Source organism: Polyergus mexicanus, unplaced genomic scaffold (genome assembly GCF_030449975.1).
Source record: "Polyergus mexicanus isolate NDT 795.1 unplaced genomic scaffold, iyPolMexi1.0 SCAF_4, whole genome shotgun sequence".
NCBI classification, from domain to species: Eukaryota; Metazoa; Arthropoda; class Insecta; order Hymenoptera; family Formicidae; genus Polyergus; species Polyergus mexicanus.
This window is the reverse complement of record NW_027223324.1, coordinates 12,040,455-12,063,171: the sequence shown is the minus strand read 5'-3', so window position 1 is coordinate 12,063,171 and position 22,717 is coordinate 12,040,455. Positions and strand designations below refer to the sequence as shown.

General features: G+C 45.1%; 1 protein-coding gene across 2 annotated transcripts in view; it reads left to right on the top strand.

Moving 5' to 3' along the window:
- Positions 1–3,957: 3,957 nt before the first annotated feature.
- Ds (dachsous cadherin-related 1) overlaps positions 3,958–22,717 on the top strand; it is a 323,661-nt gene continuing 304,901 nt past the window's right edge. Inside the window, exon 1 of one of the 2 annotated variants that reach the window (XM_070294922.1) lies at positions 3,958–5,739. In XM_070294922.1, the coding sequence (XP_070151023.1) occupies positions 4,048–5,739 (1,692 nt within the window). In that variant the 5' untranslated portion in view covers positions 3,958–4,047. The remainder of the gene's footprint in view (positions 5,740–22,717) is intronic. The other variant, XM_070294921.1, reaches the window with a different exon arrangement.

Here is a 22,717-nt window from a genome sequence, read left to right as displayed (position 1 = left end):
AGTGTTTTTGCTGCCGATCGTCTGTCGATGCGTCGAGCAACCATCCTCGACATATAGGCGCGTCGACGATTTACCGAGAAGAAGTTCTCTCTCCTCGGATCTGTCCAAGAAGCGAAATTGGCAAACAATTTCAAACCCGATCCGCATATTCTCACGTCATTGAAGCTAACTATATTGCCAATTCAAGTCATTTTTGCGAAATTAAGAGCGCGCGCTAATCGCGCGTTATTTCTACGCGCGAAATTCACGCGGAAAGTGACTTCCGCGCGCACAAACGACTTAATTTCCGGGAAATATTCGCGTGTCACCGCGGTATTATACACCGCGCGTCGTCATGTTACGTTACGCGATGGTGTGTGTGCGCGCGCGCTCGCTCTGCTTCCAGCACCTGCGAGAAAAGCCGAGCGGTTGACCGAGCGAACAATACGGACGATGATGCACCGCACCGTCCCGAGCGTATTGTCCGTGCCGCAGCGAATAGTAGTAGGCGGCGGATTTATCTGCCTACTCGTAGAATCAGGTAGAGAGACGAGAAAGAGAGAGAAAGAAGAAGAGAGACACCAGGGGTCCTCGACCCCCGGTGCACGTCGCGTCTCTGCACGGCGGCCGACCGGCTGCCGCCATCGTCGTCGTCGTCGTCGTCGTCGCCGTCGTCGCCGTCGGAACCGATAGATCTTTCTTTCGTTCCTGCCTAATTTTGCGCGCCAGCGCGATGATTCATTGATTATCAATAAGTTCACGAAATAATAAACCGCCGTACAGTAACACTTTCTCGCGACGCGATCATCGACGGCTTCGTAACGGAACGTATTAGCGTATCGTCGTAATGGCCGGTTGCAACGAATTGCCGATTCGCGACGGTTCTACGATGATTGCCCGATCGGTGTTCATTATCCTCGTCTAATTGTTGCCGTAAACGTTCGTTAACTTTTGATCGCCGTCCTCGGCAAGTATTATATATTTCAACGAGATTCTCCGCAATCGAGGAAATGACGATAGTCTAATATCTAATATTAACGATATCTTGAACTTTATATTTTATCAGTATACTGAGATTTTTTAATGAAATTATGATTGCATTTGTATTAAGAATATCCTACGATATATTGTATCGATAAGAATATTGGCATTTTGGAGACAAGCATTTATAATTTCGGAGAAGCAAATATTTGCATCGTATTTAACGATATTATTTGCACAATGCTTATTGAAGGAGTTATATTATAAGAACAACATTTATGATTTCCACAATTCTTTTTCCATGTAAAAAGATATAGAATAGTAATATACATTTACATATATTGTTATCTATAAAATTTATATCGTCTGTAAAAATTGTCCCTCTATAACATAAATTATTTTACTCCTCTATAAATCTATACATGTGCGTATATTATATATTCGCGGTTGATGGCGAGTTTGAAATGTCCGATGATATTTCATACATTTATACAACTAATATCAGACGATTGGTTTCGTAACGGAATATTAAAATTAACGTGCCATTGAAAATATATTTAGCAGCCTCTAATCTATTAAAACGCAAGATATAAAAGTCATGTAGAATATGGTCGAAATGTAAATTTATGATAAAAATCTGGTGTAAATTGATTATCACGAGAGCGTCTATGATATTTGAAAAAGTTAAAAATTTATTCCATTTAATTTCAGATTTCCCTAATACCTGATCGCAATTTGTTCTATTCGATCGTAGATATTAGATGATTTGTATGTCATATCCAGAAGACATTTCGCGTTTTCCTAATTCTGATTTACGTGTCTAACAATATAAAAGATGTCGCATGTTCTCTCTCGTCGTGTCATGAAATTCCAGAATCTCGACGATTTGTCTTATTCGACCTTAAATCATTAGGCAATTCATGGGATATATCGACCGCTAGAATCGCTCCGATATTTTTCTGGTCACGTTGCAAAAATTCCAGAACCTGTCTTGCCCCCTGTCATTAGTCATTAGACAATTCGTACGAGACATCGACGCGTCCTTTCGTTCCGAAAATCTTTCTCGAAAAGCTTATTTTCGCGAAAGTACATTCACGCGTTTCTAAGAGACGGCACGTTCCCTCGTAGCCGTTTTTCTCGTCGCGTCACGAAATTCCAGGACTTTGGCACAGGAGACACGTACAGGAGGCTCTACGTAGGGCCGGTCGCGGAATGAGCGCCGACGGTAAGTCGGTTCCTCGCATACCGAGCGCTCAGGTAGGTAGGTAGGTAGATAGGACGGTGGAGAGAGACGATGAAGGAGAGAAGGAGAAGGATGTGAGAGGAGTGCGAGCGAGTCGGCATGCGAGCAGGCAGGTAAGAGAGTTTGGTACGGTCTAGCTGCTCGCTGTCGAGGAGCTGCGTTGAACGCCGGGGATCGGATCGGGGCCCGGTTGCGAGCAGCATCGCTGCTCCCCTCTCCAAGATGGCCGCCGGTTGGGTCCAGCTTCGCCAACTCCCCCCTTGCTCTCCCGCGCGACCGTGCGGGCCCGTCGAGTCAGGGGAAGGGTAGGCATCGCAGGTGCCGCCATGTCAGTGCATGCCTAACCTCGAAGCCGCGCGGAACGAACGTTGGGCTCGAGTACGCGACGACACCTCGTGCCGTAATCTCTCAAGGGAAGCCTAACTTTACCAGTTAGTCTCTCGTCGCGGAGTTCGCGCGTACGGGTTCCTCCCACCCGTCGTTTACCTAAAAAACGACGCGCGTGAGAGTTTTCAGCGCGCGCGATACCAAAAGTACTCCGATCGTGAGGCCTATCGTCGATATCGACGCGTAAACGGGGAAGAGAGACGGACAAGATTACGCGCGTCCCGGCAGTGCCGGCAAGAGAATCGCGATTCGCGAGTATCCAAGTGAACGTCGGTGGGTATATCGTGTTACTTGGCGCGGCGTTTCGCCTACGCAAGATCGAGCAGAAGCGCGTAATTTATGTTACGCAGTGTGTGTCGCGAGTGACAGTTCGAAATACGTATACGAATATAATTGTTTTTCCGTTCGCTCCATACTCGATTCTGATTATTTTAATCTCTCGCCTGGTCATGAAATTCGCTTAAGATTTTTAAGATCGACGGAAGAAACGAATGTCTTGCGCGAAGCTAGGGAGAATGACAATCGGCCCGGGACATCGTGGAACGAATTAGCCGCGTGGAACGGAAACGCGTGTCCCCAAGGACAGACGCACGAGGTGTCCGACGGGACACCATTTATGACGCGAGACGATCGCGCCCCTGGTTCACGACCGGTCGTACTGATCGGATCGTCGATCTAACGCGAGGGATGTGCCGTATCTCGCCGTCGAGATATTCCCGGTGACAGCGAGTGTACTTAGGACGTGTCCGAGTCGGCGAAGAAAGATAGAAGAGAAGAAGTATCCTGGAAATCAACCGTGAATACAGCGTGAGAGTAAGAGAGAAGAGAAGATTTCGAAGGATAGAGAGAGAGAGAGAGAGAGAGAGAGAGAGAGACGACGTCGTAATTCGACCGCGTTCATTCGAGTAAAGGAATCTCCGCGACCCTGGTATGTCGCGGATTGCACCAGGAAAGGGCTCGGGCGGCCACGACGGGTCGACGATGCAGTGAGACAATTGCCGGTTTTCTGAACGCGAAGCTACGTTTTTTTTCCCCGCGAGAAAATAGAGATAATACTCCGCGTCGGTGTAAGTGATGCTATAACCGAGAGAAACCTAGGATAGGATAAAAGCAGTGATTTCGTGGTTCGTTGGTGCTGGTGCTAAATATGTTAGGTTAGGTTAGGTTAGGTGATAATAAAGGTGCCGGTAAGGAAAGGAAAGCGCCGTGCTAATCACCGTGAGTTTCGTCGTCGCGAACGAGGGAGGAATTTTGTGCGAGCGAGAAAGAGAAGGACATCGAAAAGACACCGAGCGATACGTTTCTCGTTGGTCATCGCGTACTCGGCCTTTCGCGAGACTAGCGGCCGCGCGTAGGAATGGAAAGATCGAGATAATATCACGAAGACGGGAGAGGAGGAGGAGGGGGAGGAGGAGGAGGAGGAGGACGGCCGTGGCGTGGTGTCGGAGACCCCCAGGATGCGGCATCTGCTACTGTTCCTCGTCCTGGGAGCGACCCTCGCCCCGGGCGCGCTGTCCGAGCACGTAAAGTACCTGGAGGTCTCCGAGAATGCGCGGCCGGGCACTAGGGTGGGCTTTATCGACGCCGACAATCCGCCATACCTGATAGTGTCGGTGCCGGGTTCATCGGTGGAGTCCGATCTGATCGTCGATCAGGCGACCGGCGAGATAAGGACGAGGGTACAACTGGACCGCGAGACCCGTCCGTCGTATAGCCTGGTAGCGTTGCAACAGAACATACAGGTCGTCGTGAACGTCCTCGACGAGAACGATAACGCGCCAACCTTTCCCGTGGACCACGTGGACGTGGAGTTCCCGGAGAATTCACCGCGCGACGCCAAACGGGCGTTGCCACCGGCCAAGGATCCCGATCTCGGCCAGTACTCGACGCAACGCTACGAGATCGTATCCGGCAATCACGGCGACGTCTTCCGGCTATCGCAGCATCGCGGCCGAGACGGTGTCCTCTATCTGGACTTGCAGAATTCCGGCTCGCTGGACCGGGAGGCGCGTTCGCGTTATCATTTGACGATCGAGGCGCTCGACGGCGGAACGCCACCGCTCCGCTCGACGTTGCGCGTGAACGTGACGGTGCAGGACGTCAACGACAATCCGCCCATCTTCAATCAGACGCGCTATGTCGCGCGCGTACCGGAGAACGCGACCATCGGCACGCCGGTGCTGGCGGTGAACGCGACCGACGCCGACGCCGGTGACAACGGCCGCATCGAGTACTCGGTCAATCGCCGGCAGTCCGATCGCGAGGAGATGTTCCGCGTCGATCCGGAGACCGGCGTGGTCTACGTCAACAAACCCCTTGACTTCGAGTCCAAGGAACGGCACGAGCTGGTGATCGTCGCCCGGGATCGCGGCGCCCAACCGCTCGAAGCTAGCGCCTTTCTATCCGTACGCGTGACCGACGTCAACGACAATCAGCCGGCCATCACCGTCATCTTCCTATCGGACGACGCGACCCCCAAGATCAGCGAGAGCGCGCAACCCGGCGAATTCATCGCCCGGATATCCGTCAGCGATCCCGATTCTAGAACGGAATACTCGAACGCCACGGTTACGCTGACCGGTGGCGAGGGTCACTTCGGTCTCGCCACGCGAGACAACATCATCTATCTAGTGGTGGTGGAGCGTCCGTTGGATCGCGAGGAGAAGCCCGTCTACGATCTGTCGGTCGAGGCAACGGACGCCGGCACACCACCGCTTCGTGCCGTTCGCGCTTTTCGATTGCTCGTCACCGATGTCAACGACAACGCGCCCAAGTTCGCGCAGGAGAGATACGAGGCTCATCTTCTGGAGGCGTCCGAGCCCGGCACGTCGGTGCTACGAGTGACCGCGACCGATCTCGACGAAGGCGCCAACTCGGCCGTACGTTACTCCCTGCTCAACGCAACGTCGTGGTTCGCCATCGACGACGTCACCGGACTCATCGCCACGGTCGCGCACGTGCGATGCGAGATCGACCCGGCCCCGATCCTCGTGGTGATCGCCACCGATTCGGGACGGCCTCCCTTGAGCAGCAGTGCCACCGTACGCGTCACAGTGCACGATTACAACGACAACGAGCCCATCTTCGAGAAGCCGCTCTACAACGCCACCGTGCCGGAGGACGTGCCCGTCGGACGCTGCTTTCTCAAGGTAGGAGATCGCGCGAAAACGATGATCATTTCTCTTCACGCTTCGATAACGTCGCGTCGAGTCGCGTGACGGGCGAACGAGTCTACGATGAAAAATGTTTCGCACACTCTCGGAAAGGATTTCTCATAACGAGACAAAAAATATTCTTCGCGTATTTAATCGTATCGCAACCTTATACGGTATAAAGATAAAACAATTTTAAAATTAAATCAATAATTCCTTTTCTTCTCTCTCGAATTAAATAAGATTGTCTTACTATCTCGAGACAAGAGTAACATATACAAATCTAAGCTTATATATTCCTGCATTTAGAATAACTTGATGTTAGATCGCTACAAATTTCCATCTTCATTTTTGTGAGAAAATTAACGGGATAGCACCAAGAGCATTTTATTCTAGATTTAAGAATTTTCCATTTAAGATTAAAATATTCCTTTTTCAATAATAAATATGATTGTCGCTATATCGATCCTATATTATGATAGATTGAAGAGTAATGGCGTTAGATCCGGAAATCTTTTCTGTGGGTGCACGCTGTTAAAATGAACGATATGTTTACGTTACTGCTTTTCACATGCTGCGGCGTCATATAATTGTGTTTTAGTACTGCGCTCCTTAATCAAGTCTCATATACATATATCACTCTTTCAATTTAGCTAACAAAACAATCGTAAATAATATAGTAAATATAAATATTTATATATATGTGTGTGTGTGTATAGTAAAACGCTAACAGCGATTGTTTTGTTAGCCGGATTGTAACGCAAAAAGTTGCGAGATAGATCCGCGGGCTGTTGTAATTTTGCGAATTACTTGTCATGCCGCTTGATATCTATATGACGCGCGAAATATTTTCCACACTTGTCTGAACGTTCGCGTTCGCGGGTGTTAAACGTCGGCAGACGTAACGCTGTCATCTCGCTTAACGAGCGTGGCGGTACTGTCGGTGATCTTTCTCCCTCTCTCTCTCTTTCTAAGAGTGTAATTGATATTTGTATTCAAAGAAAACTCGATTCCGGGGTGAGATTGATTTCTCTATCTTAATTCGTCGTTAAATCGTCATCGTTTGCGCGCACAAATCGATTATACAGAAGTTACGAACCGCGTTCGCGAATGTCGACGATGCGAGAAATCGAGGTTTAATTGACATATACTTAAAGAACCAACTAATCTTTCCCGTCATTCGCAATCGAAGAAAATCCGTCATCAGGCCTTTATACGGCAATCCCTAATTGATCCGTCATCGCAATCGATCGCGAGAGACGTTTACCCGAGCTCTCGCGACGAGCCTCTATTAATTAATATCTCGAATGTCGCGCCTCGACTCGAAAGAGTTGACGGTGGATATTTTCCGTTTAACCCTTGCATAAGCCACGTCGTTTCGCGCGTAAAATCGCTAAGATTCGCGTTAAAGGTTACCTTGCACGCGGCCAAACAAGCGAAAGGGCACGAACGCATCGCTCGTAAGCCAGTCGTGAGCTGTCAGGCACGTACGTTACGGGAAAGCTGTAATTGGTACTCGCGAGAGGTTTTCTTCGGCGCGTTTCAATTAGTACCGCGGTTATCCAGGTAGTGCGCGTTATCGATCATCGTCTCTTTATTCCGGGAAAGATGTACGCGATTCGTAGGTGAAGTAAAATCCGCGCGCGACTTCTCATCGCGCGTCTCTTCTTTCGAGAGGAACAAAGAAGGATGGGGAGGGGAGAGCGAGAGACGGAATACGAGAGCGACCTGAATGAGGAAAGTATATACTGTACGCAAAAGTGTTGCGTACGTATGGACACGCGGATAACGGGGCGACACGAATCGCTCGGGGCGTAGCGTCGCCGACCAGAGAGGAGGAGGAGATGAGTAGTACAGCGCCTCTCCGTTGCTTCCTTCGTCTCTCGCCTCGTCTCGCCTCGTCTCACCTCGTATTCCGGTACTATATCGACCACGTGGCGCTCGCGGAGGAATCCCGCCGACGTTTCCTCAGCGGGGCCGTCGCCGCCGCTATACAACGACGAGACGCTCTTCCCCAGAGCGGTGTTAGAGCGCGAACAAGTTAGTCCCGACACACCGATGGTGCTTTATGAGCCGGGGCGCGTTGGTACATCCTGCCGTGCGAGCGGTCGCGCATTTCTATACGCTCCGAACGGGATAACGACGAGCGGGGAATAAAGGACAGGGGGTGGGAGTGAAGAGCGAATCCCGGAAGAGTTGACATAGCGGGGGGTTCGCGCGTCTCTGAAATTTGAGACATCGCGTCGTTTTGCAAAAGCGATTACGCGTGTACCGGCTGTCGTCTGACATTACGAATGATCGTATTACGTTTGACGTGTATAATCGTCGAAAGTAACATTACACCTCTTAGCTCGCGCGCCGGTAATCATACAATACTATCGCGAGATAGAGCCGCGAGAAATCGAGATCTCTCTGGCGCAACCAAGGAGCAAGAGCGTAACGCGAGAGGCGCTAAATTCTTCTCTTTAAATATTTTTCCCGCACCTAAACGCAATTCGAACTCGGCGCTGAAAGTTACCGAAAGTGAAAGTCTGATGTAATACGCCGATAATGCCGGAGAGACTAATTCGCCGCAATCAGCGAGCCGATCGTCGACGGTATCTCCCTGACACGGTCAATGCGCTTCTTTACGCTTTAGACGCGCGAGCGATAAAAACGCTTCTCGCTGCATATGCTTAACGCATCTCGACTGTCGCATTTCTGATCGAGATATATTCTCATCCATGAAACGACTTCGTAAAAGCGCGTCCGTCATTCATACAACATCGATTCATGGGCCGTAGATTCCGGAGGGAAGAGACGCGATGGAAGGGACACACGCGAAGCAGGAACGTAAAATGAAGAAAGGGAAGAAATCTTCCTTCTTCTCTTCCCTCTCCCTCCTCCCTCTCACATTTCATCCGTCTGTCTCGCGCGCGCGCGCGCGCGCGAGCACGCTCGGCCCTTTTTTGTCCCGTTGGATTGTCATCCGCGTGCAACGCGACTACACGCCGCCGAATGCCGATGGAAATTGCACGGGAATAAACCGAGTGCATTTTTCAATCGCCGCGGCAAGCATCGCGCGCATCTGGCGAGGGCCCATACGTGCGCAATGCGACGACCCGATGTTAATGGCTGCCCCCGGTACGATATATATTTTATCGACGTTTCGCTGCCTAGTTCAATGATAATTTATAATTGTTGTCCGCGCGCGCCCAACTGTAATTATTATAATTACATATTTTTCGCGTTCGGGCCCTCTCGGAATCGGATCCTGGCCCGGGTCCCGGGCCCGGACGCCCTCTTCGTTCCATCCCTCTCGATGCAACTCCACCCCCTTGGTCCTTCGTTTCTCGGGGCCTCCTGTCCTTTCCTCTTCATATGTTTCTCTCTCTTTCTTTCCGTCTGTCTCTCGATCTTGCTCCTTCCTTCTCTATCTCGCTCGCTCGCTCGCTGCTCTTTCTATCTCGCGAACAGAGACCAGATCTACGGCGGCTCCGCTGTAGAAACGGGTTTTGGAAGTTGGACTCGCGCGCGAGTCGACTTCTCGCGTTCGATTCCTAAGAGAAACCACTGTCTCTGCTCTCGTCTCCGTTTAACGCCAAACGTGTGGTCGTTTGATTCCGATAGCGATAAATGTCGAAGGCAATCACGAGTATAAAAAAAAAAAAAAATAAATAAATAAAACCACACGAATAGCACAAATATTGCTTTCAGATTGATTAGCTATTCAATTATGACATAATTAATTTTTCGGTATCTCCCGTTTGCAATCTCGCATAGAAATCGCGTTATTAGCAAAACACCACTCATCGAATCTAACAATATCCGCGTATATTCACGCACGAGGAATAACGGAATAACGCGTGCGTATAATATCCCGTGTACACGTACGCGCGCGGCCTACACTGGGTCGGGAACACTGGTTCCAATTCATCCTCGCGCAGGCTCCCATTATGCATCCTAACCGGTGACGGAGGATCATTAAGCCACGGCGTCTTTTGTCCGTCTCTAACAACAAAGCTCGAAAAGAACGAGGGACTCGAGAAAAATGCAGCCAAGCGTGCTCTACTTCGAGACGCGCCGACTTTCCTCCGAGCACCCTTGGAGTTCTTCTCGAGGACCGAGAAGACGGGAACGATCACTCGTCGCTACACTTTTCGCGATCACTGTATCGAGATTATGAATCGAACGTGAATCGCGCGAGCGATGCCGTCGTATCTTTCGAGGATGCATCTCTCTCTTTTTTTTCTCTCTCTCTCTCTCTCTCTATCTATCTATCTCGGACGCCGGTATATATCGCGGTACGAAGTGATGACCGTAATGACTCTAACCACCGTCTGACATCTGGCATTAGGCACTCGGGCTTTCGAGTGGCAACGCCCGCAGCAATTGTTGCCGTTTACGACTGCCGTGCGCGCTCCTCTTCTCCCTTCATCCTCCTCCCTACCAATGATTCTTCTTCTCTTTTATCTCTTCTCCTCTTCTCTCTCTTTCTTTCATTCTATCTCGTTTTCGTTCCTACGTATAATCTCTCTCCCTCTCTCTTTTTCTTTCTCTTCCCTTTCTTTCTGTCCTTCTCAACCATTCTCCTCGTATCTCCTTCTCGTTTCCCTTGTCTCGTTCACGCTCGTACGTCTCTTCTCTCTCTTTCTCTCTCCCTTCTTCGCTCGCTTCTGGTCCCTTCCTACCTCTCGTTGGTCCGCTCTCGATCCTACGCGCTATAGACCGCATTCCCGAGCGCAACGACGAGGCAAAGATATATGTATATGCATTCGCGTGTGCAACGTTCGCCGTCGCCACGCTGCTATTGTGCTGTTGCAATTGCGAAGCGGCACGCTCGCAGTGCTGCTCCTGAAAAGTCATAATTTTGCGATATTTCTAATATATTTTGCACTACTTTCTCACAACGTGCGATTGCCCGCCGACAGGTGACAACGCTCGCGTTCTTTCGATGCGAACGAGCGAGCGAGTGTAAGCGCACAGCCGCTTATTTATTGTACAAGCGGATTATGCAATCAATGTGCTAGAATACACGCGGCTCTAATCGTAATACCGCGCTACATAATGCGAATCTGGTTTTGTCCGGGGCCCGCACGTTCCACTCGAATTGCAAAACGTGACACGCGCTCGTTAACCCGCGAGCGTTCACGTCACAAACACGTGTAGCTTCGAATTAAAATAGAGAATGAACGTTATAACGCGTTTATATATTCTGGAGAATTGAAAGTGAAAATATATATGTATGGACGAAATTATTTATCTCGACATCATCACGATATGGTATTCTCTACTTATGTCTTTGTCCATTTTGTTTCGTATAAGAAATTGTCAACGCGATATAAGCCTTAACAATTCTTCATTTTGAGAATGAGTTTGTTCGTATCTTTCGCCATATCATTTCGCAGTCATTTACATATATTAATTCTCTATTGAATCTATATCACGCGTCAGATCGTGCGAAAGTATACCGTGTAGTCGCTCTTGTGTGTGATACGCGTAACACTATCGTTCACCACATTCGCTATCTTCATTTCAGGAATAATAGAGATTAGATTTGCAATGAAAGAAAAAAAAAAAACAGACCGTCTCTCATCGAATAACGGCTTATATCACGTATCGCGCAAAGCACAATTATTAAACACGCGCACATTAACAAAATTTCTCTTTGTACAAAAATACGCTAAGGTCGACAGACCTAGTTTTTGCTAATGACGAATGCCGGAAACTCACTCGTACGAACTAGCACTTTGCGCGACGATAAATCGTATCTTTCATATCTTGTTTTAAAGGATCTTTTTTATTTATTGGATGAAATGCGGGCAGCGAAATATTCTTTCTTTTCAAATCATAGCGATGCGCTGCCAGAGGATTAGATAGCTTCAATAATCAGTTCGTACGTTTCACCGTGAAGTGGAACATACGCGGCGACGAATCGCGCGATTTTCTTGAGCAGAAACGCCTCTCTCGAACAATTCGCATCGGTCCGACAGTTGAAAATAAATCCTAACGGACAGCGATCGTTTAGCGGGAGAAAAAACAGGATTATCCTTATCGGCGTAGCTGATTACCATCATTTTCTTGCGCTCCTAGCGGCAACGCGCGCGATAACCATCCGTTATCGAGTTTCCCATGTCTCCCTGGATTACCCAACGTCCTCCTCTCCCTCTTCTCGATAGTGGGTGGCGAGGCATTAAACGACCCGGTCGTTCGTCCTCGCGTTCAAAATGCACAGGGTACCGTAATCTATTTAAATAGTCGCGGAAAAAGACAAGTCGCCGGTATTTCTCGCTCGTAAATTTCGAGTTTTTCACATCGGCGTTACGCGAGAAACGAGCCCAAGGCTTAGCTAGTCACAATACTTTCAATGTGAGCCTTTTCCGCGTTTTACTTTACACTGGCGATTAACGATACCCATGAGAGAGGACTGCAATTTCGGACTGGATTCCGCGCGCGAAATCTCGCGAAAAATTCAATTACTTTAATGCTTCGCCGATACTTGTTAAAAAAATTTCCTTTCACACGCGCGGGCACGAACGATACCGACTGGCTATCGGGCTGACCAAGAGTAGACATTAGATGATGTGTACGTCGTAAGAAGTAGGCGATTGCTCGGCAACTCCTACGAGAGGGCCGGGACCAAGGTGTGCTCCCGAGAGTCTACGGTGCATAACGCCGTTCGGAAAGGAACGGCTCGTAAAATCCTTGGCAGCTGGGCGAGCCTGGCTACAGGCATACAGACTACAGACCGCGGAAGACAAGCCGAGAAAAATCCCTGCGCTCTCTACGCGATCGTACGATATCTCTCTCTTCCTCCTCCCCCACCCCGCGGTTATCATACCGGGATTACAAGCGCGTCCAATAAAGCCGTTTTATAACCACATCGCTAGCGATTTATAAGCAATTTATAAAGTTTCGAGAGAAATTTCATTCAAAATCTTCAACACATATTTTTTTAAAGTTCGTCTAGATAGTAAAAAGAAAAAAATAATAATAATTTATCGATAATAATTAAAAACATTTCTTCTTCTTTTTTTTTCTAAATATAAAGATTAATAACGCGTAAATCAATTTCTATTACTTTAAGGATGATGTCATCAAGTATTATCGGGACAATGCGAATAAAATAATTTAAGCAACACGCCGCTGTTCGAGTGACATTATAAGTTGCTTGAAATTATCAATGCGGCATGATTGTCCTCCGAATATCTATAAATGTCTATAATACCGGATATCATAAAATCGTATAGATATCGTTGCGTTAATGAACGAAAATAACATAAATCGTAACGACGCTCGTTTTTAGAAATTTGATTATCGTGATAATTCAACTTGTCACAGTCTCGCAAGTGTAATTTTACATTTATGCTTGATCATATCTGATAATTTTTCTCTTTTGCCTAACATTTCTCTTTGAAAAATTATAATTTCTCACAGAGAACTCTCTCTCTCTCTCTCTCTCTCTCTCTCTCTCTCTCTCTCTCTTTCGATCCACTTTAAAGCGACGGAGAAAGAATAGAACTATGTGATTAATATATTTCTCGTTTTTCATACGCCTTTGAATAAATTACTTAATTAAGTTATAACAAAGATGTGAGGGATGAGGGACGATTAAGAAACTCCTCAGATTTGCCAAAGGCGTTAAAACGTTAAAATCGGGCCATGTTTCGTGATCCCGATCAAAGTCGGTCACTCTCGATCATTCCATGGCCCCAGGAGCCCGCGGCTGGCTGCAGCCGAGCGTTTCCTCCAAGTTTAACGAAACGATGAAGAGTGAGAGGTAAAGGGGGAAGGGGAGATGGAAGAGAGGTTTTAAGTGCGTACGTATATGCATCGAGGCGTCGAGGAGAGAAAGCGCTCGATAGGCAGATCGGTACCGGGTTATAACGCAGGTAAAGGCAATCGAGAGATGAAGGCGCGAGAGAAAAGGGACGGGAAACTGCGTGTGAGCCGCACTTTCCAATGCACTTGGTGCGACCGGGAAAGTGCAAGCGTCGGGTTAAGCCGAGCGTAGACCTCATTTGCACGTGCATCACGCGCCTTTGCCTCATCAACGAAACATCCTATTTCGCGATTCCGTGAAAAAAAAAAAAAAAAAAAAAAAACTCGTTACTTGTGAAAGTTTGCGACCCGCCGGAATAAACAGTAATATATATATATTTATGATGTTACCGAAGAAATAAAAATATAAACTCGAAATTGATTAATGAAACATTAACTTTAAAAAAATAAACATACGCGCTAAGAATTATATTTATCGTTAGATAACTTAAAAGTGCGCGCGCGCGTGTGTGTGTGTGTGTTGGAACGTTATTAGTACATGATTTGATGAAGACTGATGTCACATTTCTCGAGTTTATAAAAATTTAATTGGACGGTTATTTTAAAATGATGACATTTGCCAAGGCAGTCTCGTACACTATTTCTATTTCTCTCTCTCTCTCTCTCTCTCTCTCTCTCTCTGTGCATCAGATTGTCCGCTTTTCTCTCCATTATATCGGATTATGAAATAAACGAAGCGACTTTTATGTATATGTCGGTCATTGCCCGATCGACGGAATCCGAAGGTTGCACGCGAGATTGGATTTCGTTAGCGTGTGCGAGTTTAGTTTTATACTTAATTTCGCGATCGATCATCGGCGATCTCACGTCTCGAGCTCTGGGGTGCATTCCGCCGCACGCGTCTCGTCTCGCGACCGATCAGGCTGCAACGCTTAGAGGGAAAAGCACTTTCCGATCGATGCACGCTGCAGGAAAGTCGCGTAGGTGGTTGATTACGCGCGATTTGATTGGCCTATCGATACGACAGGCAGTTATGGATGTGGAGCAGTTAACGAAGTATTCGAGAATTTCTCCGACGCAGTGCCATTATACGATTTACACGCATGCAGCGCTTTAAGTCTGCATACTAATCGCCAGTCACGGGAAAGTAACGTGTCAGATACTAATATTAGCGATTGATAATTTTCATCGCGAATATTATTAGACGCGTGTCTCACGATCATCTGTATATTTAATTCCTTTTTTCCCCTTCTCTCTTTGTGCCGTTCGCGGGAATATTACGATCTTGCTTATATTGACGATATTACAAGAAAGTGGCTTTTATTAGGGAAATTTTATTTTACGACTTATATAGTCGAGACGCGAGGCGACGATTGCGTCGACAGATCGCCTTCATTTGCGTTATACATTAAGGATTGTACTTGGCGTTAATAGAGAAGTATTCGTGCTATGTGTCGTGAAATTATCCTTAAAGCCGTTTCGCATTACACGATCGTACCGTCTATCTCGTAATGTAACCGACGATAAGCAATAAGAAGGAGCGTATCTACCGCGTGAATAATGATACTGTTAGACAAAAAGCATTATCGAGTATCTTATTACAAAGTCGCGTTTATTTTCCGTACAATAAAGAATGTTTCCTTATTTTATCATTACGTTGCCGAGCTAAAACAAAGAACTGCGTATCGATAAAATCGTTGGTGTTACGAATCGTAATCATTTTCGCGATCAGAGTAAGAAACGATAAACAATAGGAAGAGAAATTTCACGCTCAAGTGATATGTTTTATGCACGCCTCTATTCTCTATTAATTATCACGGATTAATCCGCGTTTGCCAATTATATATATATATATATATATATATATATATATATATATATATCCCTTTAGATAGGATATTTAAAATATGTTAGACGCGGAAGGAAAATAAACCGGCGAGATTTCTGTTCACAAAGATTTATCGTGGAAAAGAGTCAAACATCCATCAAAGTAGCGGATAGCTCTGAGTTGGCGCGGGACACGTTGCGGTTATCTCGCGTGTTATAGCACTATAATCCAGTAAGGGACGGCGCGAATCGCCAGCTCAGGGTCAGTTAACCCAGTCTCCTCTGGATCGGCTTCTTCCGAGTTACACTTAATCCGTTCCGCGCTCCCATCTCTCGCGCGCGGAAAACCGATGGCTCCGCTCGGTGTAATCGGAGATAAGCGGCAAGAAGAAGCGCGGCGAGATGCGCCGAGTGACGACCTCGATTGACCCGTCGATCCGTCACGGTTCTCCCGGACGAGAAAAGAGAAGAAAGAGAGAGAGAGAGAGAAAGAGTCTCGCACAATTAGTCGGATAAGGTGCAAGGATCGTGCGCGTCAAGTGGAAGCTAACGCCTCGCGAGTGCGAGAGTACCGAGAGTGCGGGCCGTGCGAGCGGCCGTTCGTGTACGCGTGTAAGCGCGCTCGCACTCTTCCGTATGCGCGCCGGCCGAAGATAATACACGCGAGACACGCGTGTTTCGCTAATGGATTCCCCTGGGGCCGATTCGTTTTCGTCGCGTCATCCCTACGCGGAATTTGATTAATTACGACCGCACCACCAGCCCGGTAATTACTTTCCGATAGGATCCGCGCCTCTCTTTTCACTCCCGACCAATCATCTTTTCCATTCCGCCCTACCTTTCCCGCCTTCCCTTCCACGCGCGCTCGCCTTAATCTACCCGCTCGTTCTCTCGCTTCGACGGAAATTCGTCGTTATGGTCGATCGATAAGACCGATAACTCGACAGGATCGCGTTCCGATGCGATGCTCAGGTTGATACTGTTCTTTTCGTCCTTCTCTCGTCCTTCTCTCGCCACTTCTTGTCGCGGAAGCGCTCGTGAGAAATTCCGTATTGTTTTTCCGAGATCGAAGACTTTTAACTTCAATGTTCCTTTGATTATACGAGACGTTAACGCACGAAACGGAAATATTTCACGTCTTGCTTTTTTAATGCAATTTAATATTTCTTAGCGTGACATAATAAGGGAATAACAGTTTTCTTCCAGGAAAATTGTACATTGATGACAGGGAAACTGCGAAATAAAAGTTAATCGTTAAAATTTACAGTTACAAAATAATCTTATAAGTCATAATGAAATATGCGTAAGATACATTTGTAATAAATACGGTAGAATTATATCGTTATATACGCTGGCATCTGGACAATCTGGACATTATTACTCACTCGATCCAGTGCAGACGTAACGCGAAATGGTATGATTAGCGGTAATTATTAATTCATCGATGTGAGAAACGCGCGTGTGTGGATGATTTATTTTATTAAAGTATACGGTAAGAGATCATCTCTTTTTGACAACATGATCATTCGTCGATCTTCAATTTACATATTATAGAGATCGCAGCAGAAAACAGATCCGCGTCAACGCGGCGACGGTCGTCTCGTGTATGATTGGGACAAACTTTTTATTCCTCGCGCCGCGATTGCCCGGCAAATTCTTCGCGCGTTATTATCAACGACGTGATACGAGAACTTACTCTCGCACTCCTGTAATTATAGTATAACGGACTGTCTAGAAAATTTCCTGGAATTATTCCGGTATATTACCGGGGCAATTCTCTATTACGCTTGATATACGATCGGTTCAACCACCCGCCCGGCTTCTTTCTCTCCTCCTCCTCCTCCTCCTCCTTCTCCTTCTCCTCCCGCCCTGCAACACGTGTATCTTCGTTTTGGCGTTTACGACGCGGTAGACCTCGTGTACGTTCCGCTTGATATTTTCTCGACTGTTCGAACTTTCACGGCGAGTAAATCCATGAGTTAAACCAATTCGTGGCCAGTTTGTGCGGCCTCCACGTGTATCAATTCGCGTATATTCTCGCACTTCTATGCGAGTTATCTCGCGATCTAATATCCAGAGATATCTCGCCTCGATCGTTAGATGGATGTGCATTGAGATCTTCCGATGCGTAAATTAAATCATGATTCTCGGTTGATGACCGAGATGAGAAGTGGTTAACATGACGTAATCAAGAGATATAAATCGCGCAGAGAGAAATTTACGGAATTAGCGCATAACACACTCGAGTTGATATCTTCGCGCGTGCTCTATCCCGCCGATGAACCACGATGACCCTCGAGCATCTTGGACGTGCTACTCGTAAATAAGGGCTGTTCTCGTAAGCGGGAAGAATTGCGCCGAAACTGGTCGCGTTCTAATTTACGAGCGTTTAAACGTGCTACGAGTACATCATTAGGTCTCGATAGCACGCTCCAAGCGCCGTGACATCTTTTAACGTTATCTATCGCTGCAACACCTTGTCAGCGGCAACGATAACAATGTAGCAATAATTGCGAAAGCTACTCACAGAACAAGATCGACTTTTAATTAAATTCATGTTCGATCAATGGACCATTTGCGCAAAATATTCGGAGCTGGAATTTAAGTTGGATACGCGCGATGTGTCTGCTGCGTCCGTTCATTCATCCATGATGATTTTCACGATATTGTATAGTTTAATGTGGAGTAGATGATGTGTAATTTGTTACATTAAAACGCATCAGGGGGATATAACAAATCGTTATTGCAGATTCCGTTATATCTTAACAGCGAAATCATTTGTCAGACTAATAAACATGTGTTAGCAATTTTAATGTCACGGACTATTAATCACATTTTATTTGCATAAATATCGTTTGCAATATTAACGTTATTAAAAATTTGGATAATAACGTGAAATATGATATAATAAATGGATAGATTAATATGTAGATTTGTAATATATTTTTCATATATGACATGTATATTTTGACACAAATAGAAAGGTCTGAAGAAATTTTTGCAGTCGCTTGATTTGTATCAAATGTAAAACTGTTGCTAAGAATTGGGACAGATAACCGTTCGCGTTACCCAGTACATTTCAATTAGCTAAGCCGTTTCTCAATCGGGAACCGTTGGCCTTTACAGTGCTCTCGATGTGATGTTTTAATAGTAATGTATGCACAATATTAGTAATGCAATGAGATCATTAAATCGAATGTCAATGCAACTGCTATAGTCTTCAACAATTCAATCATAGGCGAGTTAATCTCTTGCAACAATGCTTATCGCGCGGTTCATAGATATTGTAAAAAAAAAAAACACTATATCACAATCACGTATCAATTACCCTTTTATATGCCTGCTTCTCAATGTGAATGCCTGTCGTACGATTTGCATTACGTAATAAATACTATTGATAAACACGACTTGGAATGAAATGTCATCGTTATTCTATTCAAGTCAAGTTCGATTATCGATATATATATACGATCCCGTAGATTATCGTTCTCACATTTTGCACATTTTACTTTCTGAATTCCTTTTTGGGAACATACGAGGATTATACACAACATGTTGCGTCGAGCTGAAGATCCTAAATATGGTGCATAAATATACGCCGAAATGCCTAAGCGCCTGATTTTAATTTCGGTGGGCCTTTCACGAAATAAATTGCGTCTTGCGAGTGAGACGCGACGCGACGATGACGCCGACATTGGCGACGATGACGCAGTGAGACGAACGAGGGGCGAGTTAAACTTTTCATTAAACCGATGTTCAATCAAGCGGTGTCTATCTACGGTTGTTACGCGCCTGCTGTCGGTGCATTTCCGCGTTCGTTCCCCGGGTGCACCGCGGGTGAGGCTTCCGTTCGCCGACTTCACGGCCTCGCGCCGTTCGATCGAGGAAAAAGGAGAGACGTCCTCTTCGAGATTCACATCGTCCAGGTCAATCCACACGTTCGCGATCTCGTTCGAAGAATTTTCACCCATATTAAGTTAGCCCCCCCACCAACGCCAAATTAAATCAAATACATCAAATAATTTAGTGCTAATTATGTGCTAATTAGTTGCCGTAGTCAGAATTTTGTTGCTCAAACCGTTTAGCAGGAATTTACATTCAAAGTGGGGGGTGCTAACTTGACATTAAGCCAGCCCTCCCATAGTGAAAAAAATATATAGAATGCTCGAATCAAAAAATAAAATACACTAGAATTTGTTGCTATTTTGTTGCTCTAAAATAACATAAAAATATTTTTTAAAAAGTATATAATTTAATTAATACCACTATATACTCAGTCTCGCCGCGCCGTACCATTCACTTGCGCGAAGTAAAAGTAAATAAAAAAATGTATCGCTCGCATGTATTTGGTACTAAAATAATCTGTGGACAATATACTGTCGAAATATATGAGAAACTGAATTTGTTGCTCGTCTTAAAGTATTAAAAATCGATACTTTGTCGCCGCGGACCCTATACGACGCGCTCTTATATTATATAAATTAACTAAAAGAATTTGTTGCTCGCATGTTTTTGGTATTAAAATAATCTGTGGACGATGTACTATCGAAATATATAAGAAACTGAATTTTTTGCTCGTCTTAAAGTATTAAAAATCGATACTTTGTCGTCGCGGACCCTATACGACGCGCTCTTATATTATATAAATTAACTAAAAGAATTTGTTGCTCGCATGTTTTTGGTATTAAAATAATCTGTGGACAATATACTATCGAGATATATAAAAGTCTGAATTTGTTGCTCTTTACAGAATACATATGATTATCTTTTATCGTTCTATATCTCGAAATTTCATTTTTGTTAATTTCAAACAGTTTTGCATATATGTATATATATAAAAAGACATAGCAGTGTCTTACGCCAATATGTAGTATATATGTTTCTTGAAAAGAGAAGCCTTTTCATGTCATCGTGCCGAAATGTTCGGCAGCGCTTTGTATCGTCTGAAAGTAGATAAAGGCACGTTTTGTTTTGACATCGGATCCGCGTCGCGCACGACTATCTCGCGTTCCTTCTTTTTTATAGATTCTTATATATTTCGATAGTACATCGTCCACAGATTATTTTAGTACCCAAAACATGCGAGCAACAAATTCTTTTAGTTAATTTATATAATATAAGAGCGCGTCGTATAGGGTCCGCGGCGACAAAGTATCGATTTTTAATACTTTAAGACGAGCAACAAATTCAGTTTCTTATATATTTCGATAGTATATTGTCCACAGATTATTTTAGTACCAAAAACATGAGAGCAACAAATTCTTTTAGTTAATTTATATAATATAAGAGCGCGTCGTATAGGATTCGCGGCGACAAAGTATCGATTTTTAATACTTTAAGACGAGCAACAAATTCAGTTTCTTATATATTTCGATAGTACATCGTCCACAGATTATTTTAGTACCAAATACATGCGAGCGATACATTTTTTTATTTACTTTTACTTCGCGCAAGTGAATGGTACGGCGCGGCGAGACTGAGTATATAGTGGTATTAATTAAATAATATACTTTTTTTAAAATATTTTTAGGTTATTTTAGAGCAACAAAATAGCAACAAATAATACGTCTCGATAATCGCGCTTGTGCGAAGAGCGTTACGGAAAATTTAGGCTGGACGGATAGGTGGGGGGAGGGGAGGGGAATGTCGTCGAATATCTCTTCCAAGAACAGGAGCTAACGAGTTTTTTGCGAGAAAAAAATCGTGCGCCAAAAAACCTTCGCGATACGAACAAGGATAAGATAACGAAGCTCGAGCGATACTTTTGCAATCTCGCGATTATTTTCTGGCGAAATTATACATATAATTGAAGAAGAATCATATATTTTAAAAGAATATTAAAGTATATTGAAATACGAAACGTGTGAAAAACGCGACGCGAAGCTTCACCAATTGTAAAATTTCTCATTTAGCTGTTGGTACTCGTGGTTTCTCGCGGCATTTCAGAGACATCGATTAACGTTGACATGTCACCCTTAATTGGATTTCAGTAACATCCATAGTTTTAAAACTAACCAATCACCAATCAAGAATCGAATGACCGTGATTGGTCAATTTTACAACCATGAATATTATTAAACCTGACGTGTAAAATTAGTCGACTAACTGTCGACTAACCGAACACATTTTTTTTTTCTCTTAAATAAGAATATTTTATTAGGAATGTTCATATGTGGTGTGTGAGCTGCTTTTCAGATATATTCCTCCTTGAATCTTACACATTCTATTCAACGATTATTCTCGTTGTATTATCGTTTCGCCATGAAAATTCATCGAGATTTTGTAATATAAGCTCTCTCTCTCTCTTTCTCTCGAGGCGCGCTTCTTTGTTTATATCTGAATGTTTTCATCCAACTTTTTTGAACGCTTCTGTACCGAGACGTTCGGCGACGCGGTCCTCCCCTCTCCTCACCTATCCGTCCAGCCTAAATTTTCCGTAATCGTGTCAGTCTCTTCGCACAAGCGCGAGTCTCAAGACGAATTACGGTCGCGCTCCGTGTTTCTCGCGTCTTTTTATCCGTCGAAAGTGAGATCCGCGTACGAACGAGTGTCGGGGGGGTCTTGTATCGAATAACAGGCGATTATCCGAGTGTAATATATTAACCCGTGTAATCGTGATTAAGGCATCTTTCGATATATATATACTCGCAAACGACAAGATTTTTCCCACGCATCTTTTATCTATCGAAAATGAATTTCGCATCCGAACGAATATTCGAAATATCCGAATCGAGAGTAATTTGTAGTTTTGATATATCGACTTTATAATACGATACAACGATCGATGAATACATTATTTAACATATTTTTAGGCGCTGAAATAATTTACTCGCTGTCGTATATAATAATATTGCGTTGAAAATATAAGCGCGTCGCGTTCGACACGTTTCTGCTTTAATATTCTTTAATATTGTTTTCAAATGTAATCCTTTTTTCAGAGTTATATTCACAATTTCATAAATCGAGATCGCAAAAGAGCGTCGCTCGAGCTAGTTTGATTTATCTCGCGCAGGATTCTTCGCGTACGGTTTATTTCTTGGAAGAGACGCGCTCGCTCCTTTTCCTGGAACGGATATTCGACGACGCGTCCCCCCCTCCCCATCTACTACTACTCAACCTGCCTAAATTTTCCGTAACCGTTACAGTAACCGTCGTATTGCGTTAGCGTGCGAGATTGAAATATTCTTTCCGTATTTCTCGCCTTTTTTTATCCATCACAAGTTTATCCCGTGTATAAAGTGGATGTCGTGAGTATCGGGAATGTCGATTAGAATCACGGAAAATCGTCTCCGTCCATTTATTAATACGCGATTATATGTTCTTTCATGTTTATAATCGGCATGGAAATAATTTTACCGCGTCATTGCATATGGCGGATTTTGGACTA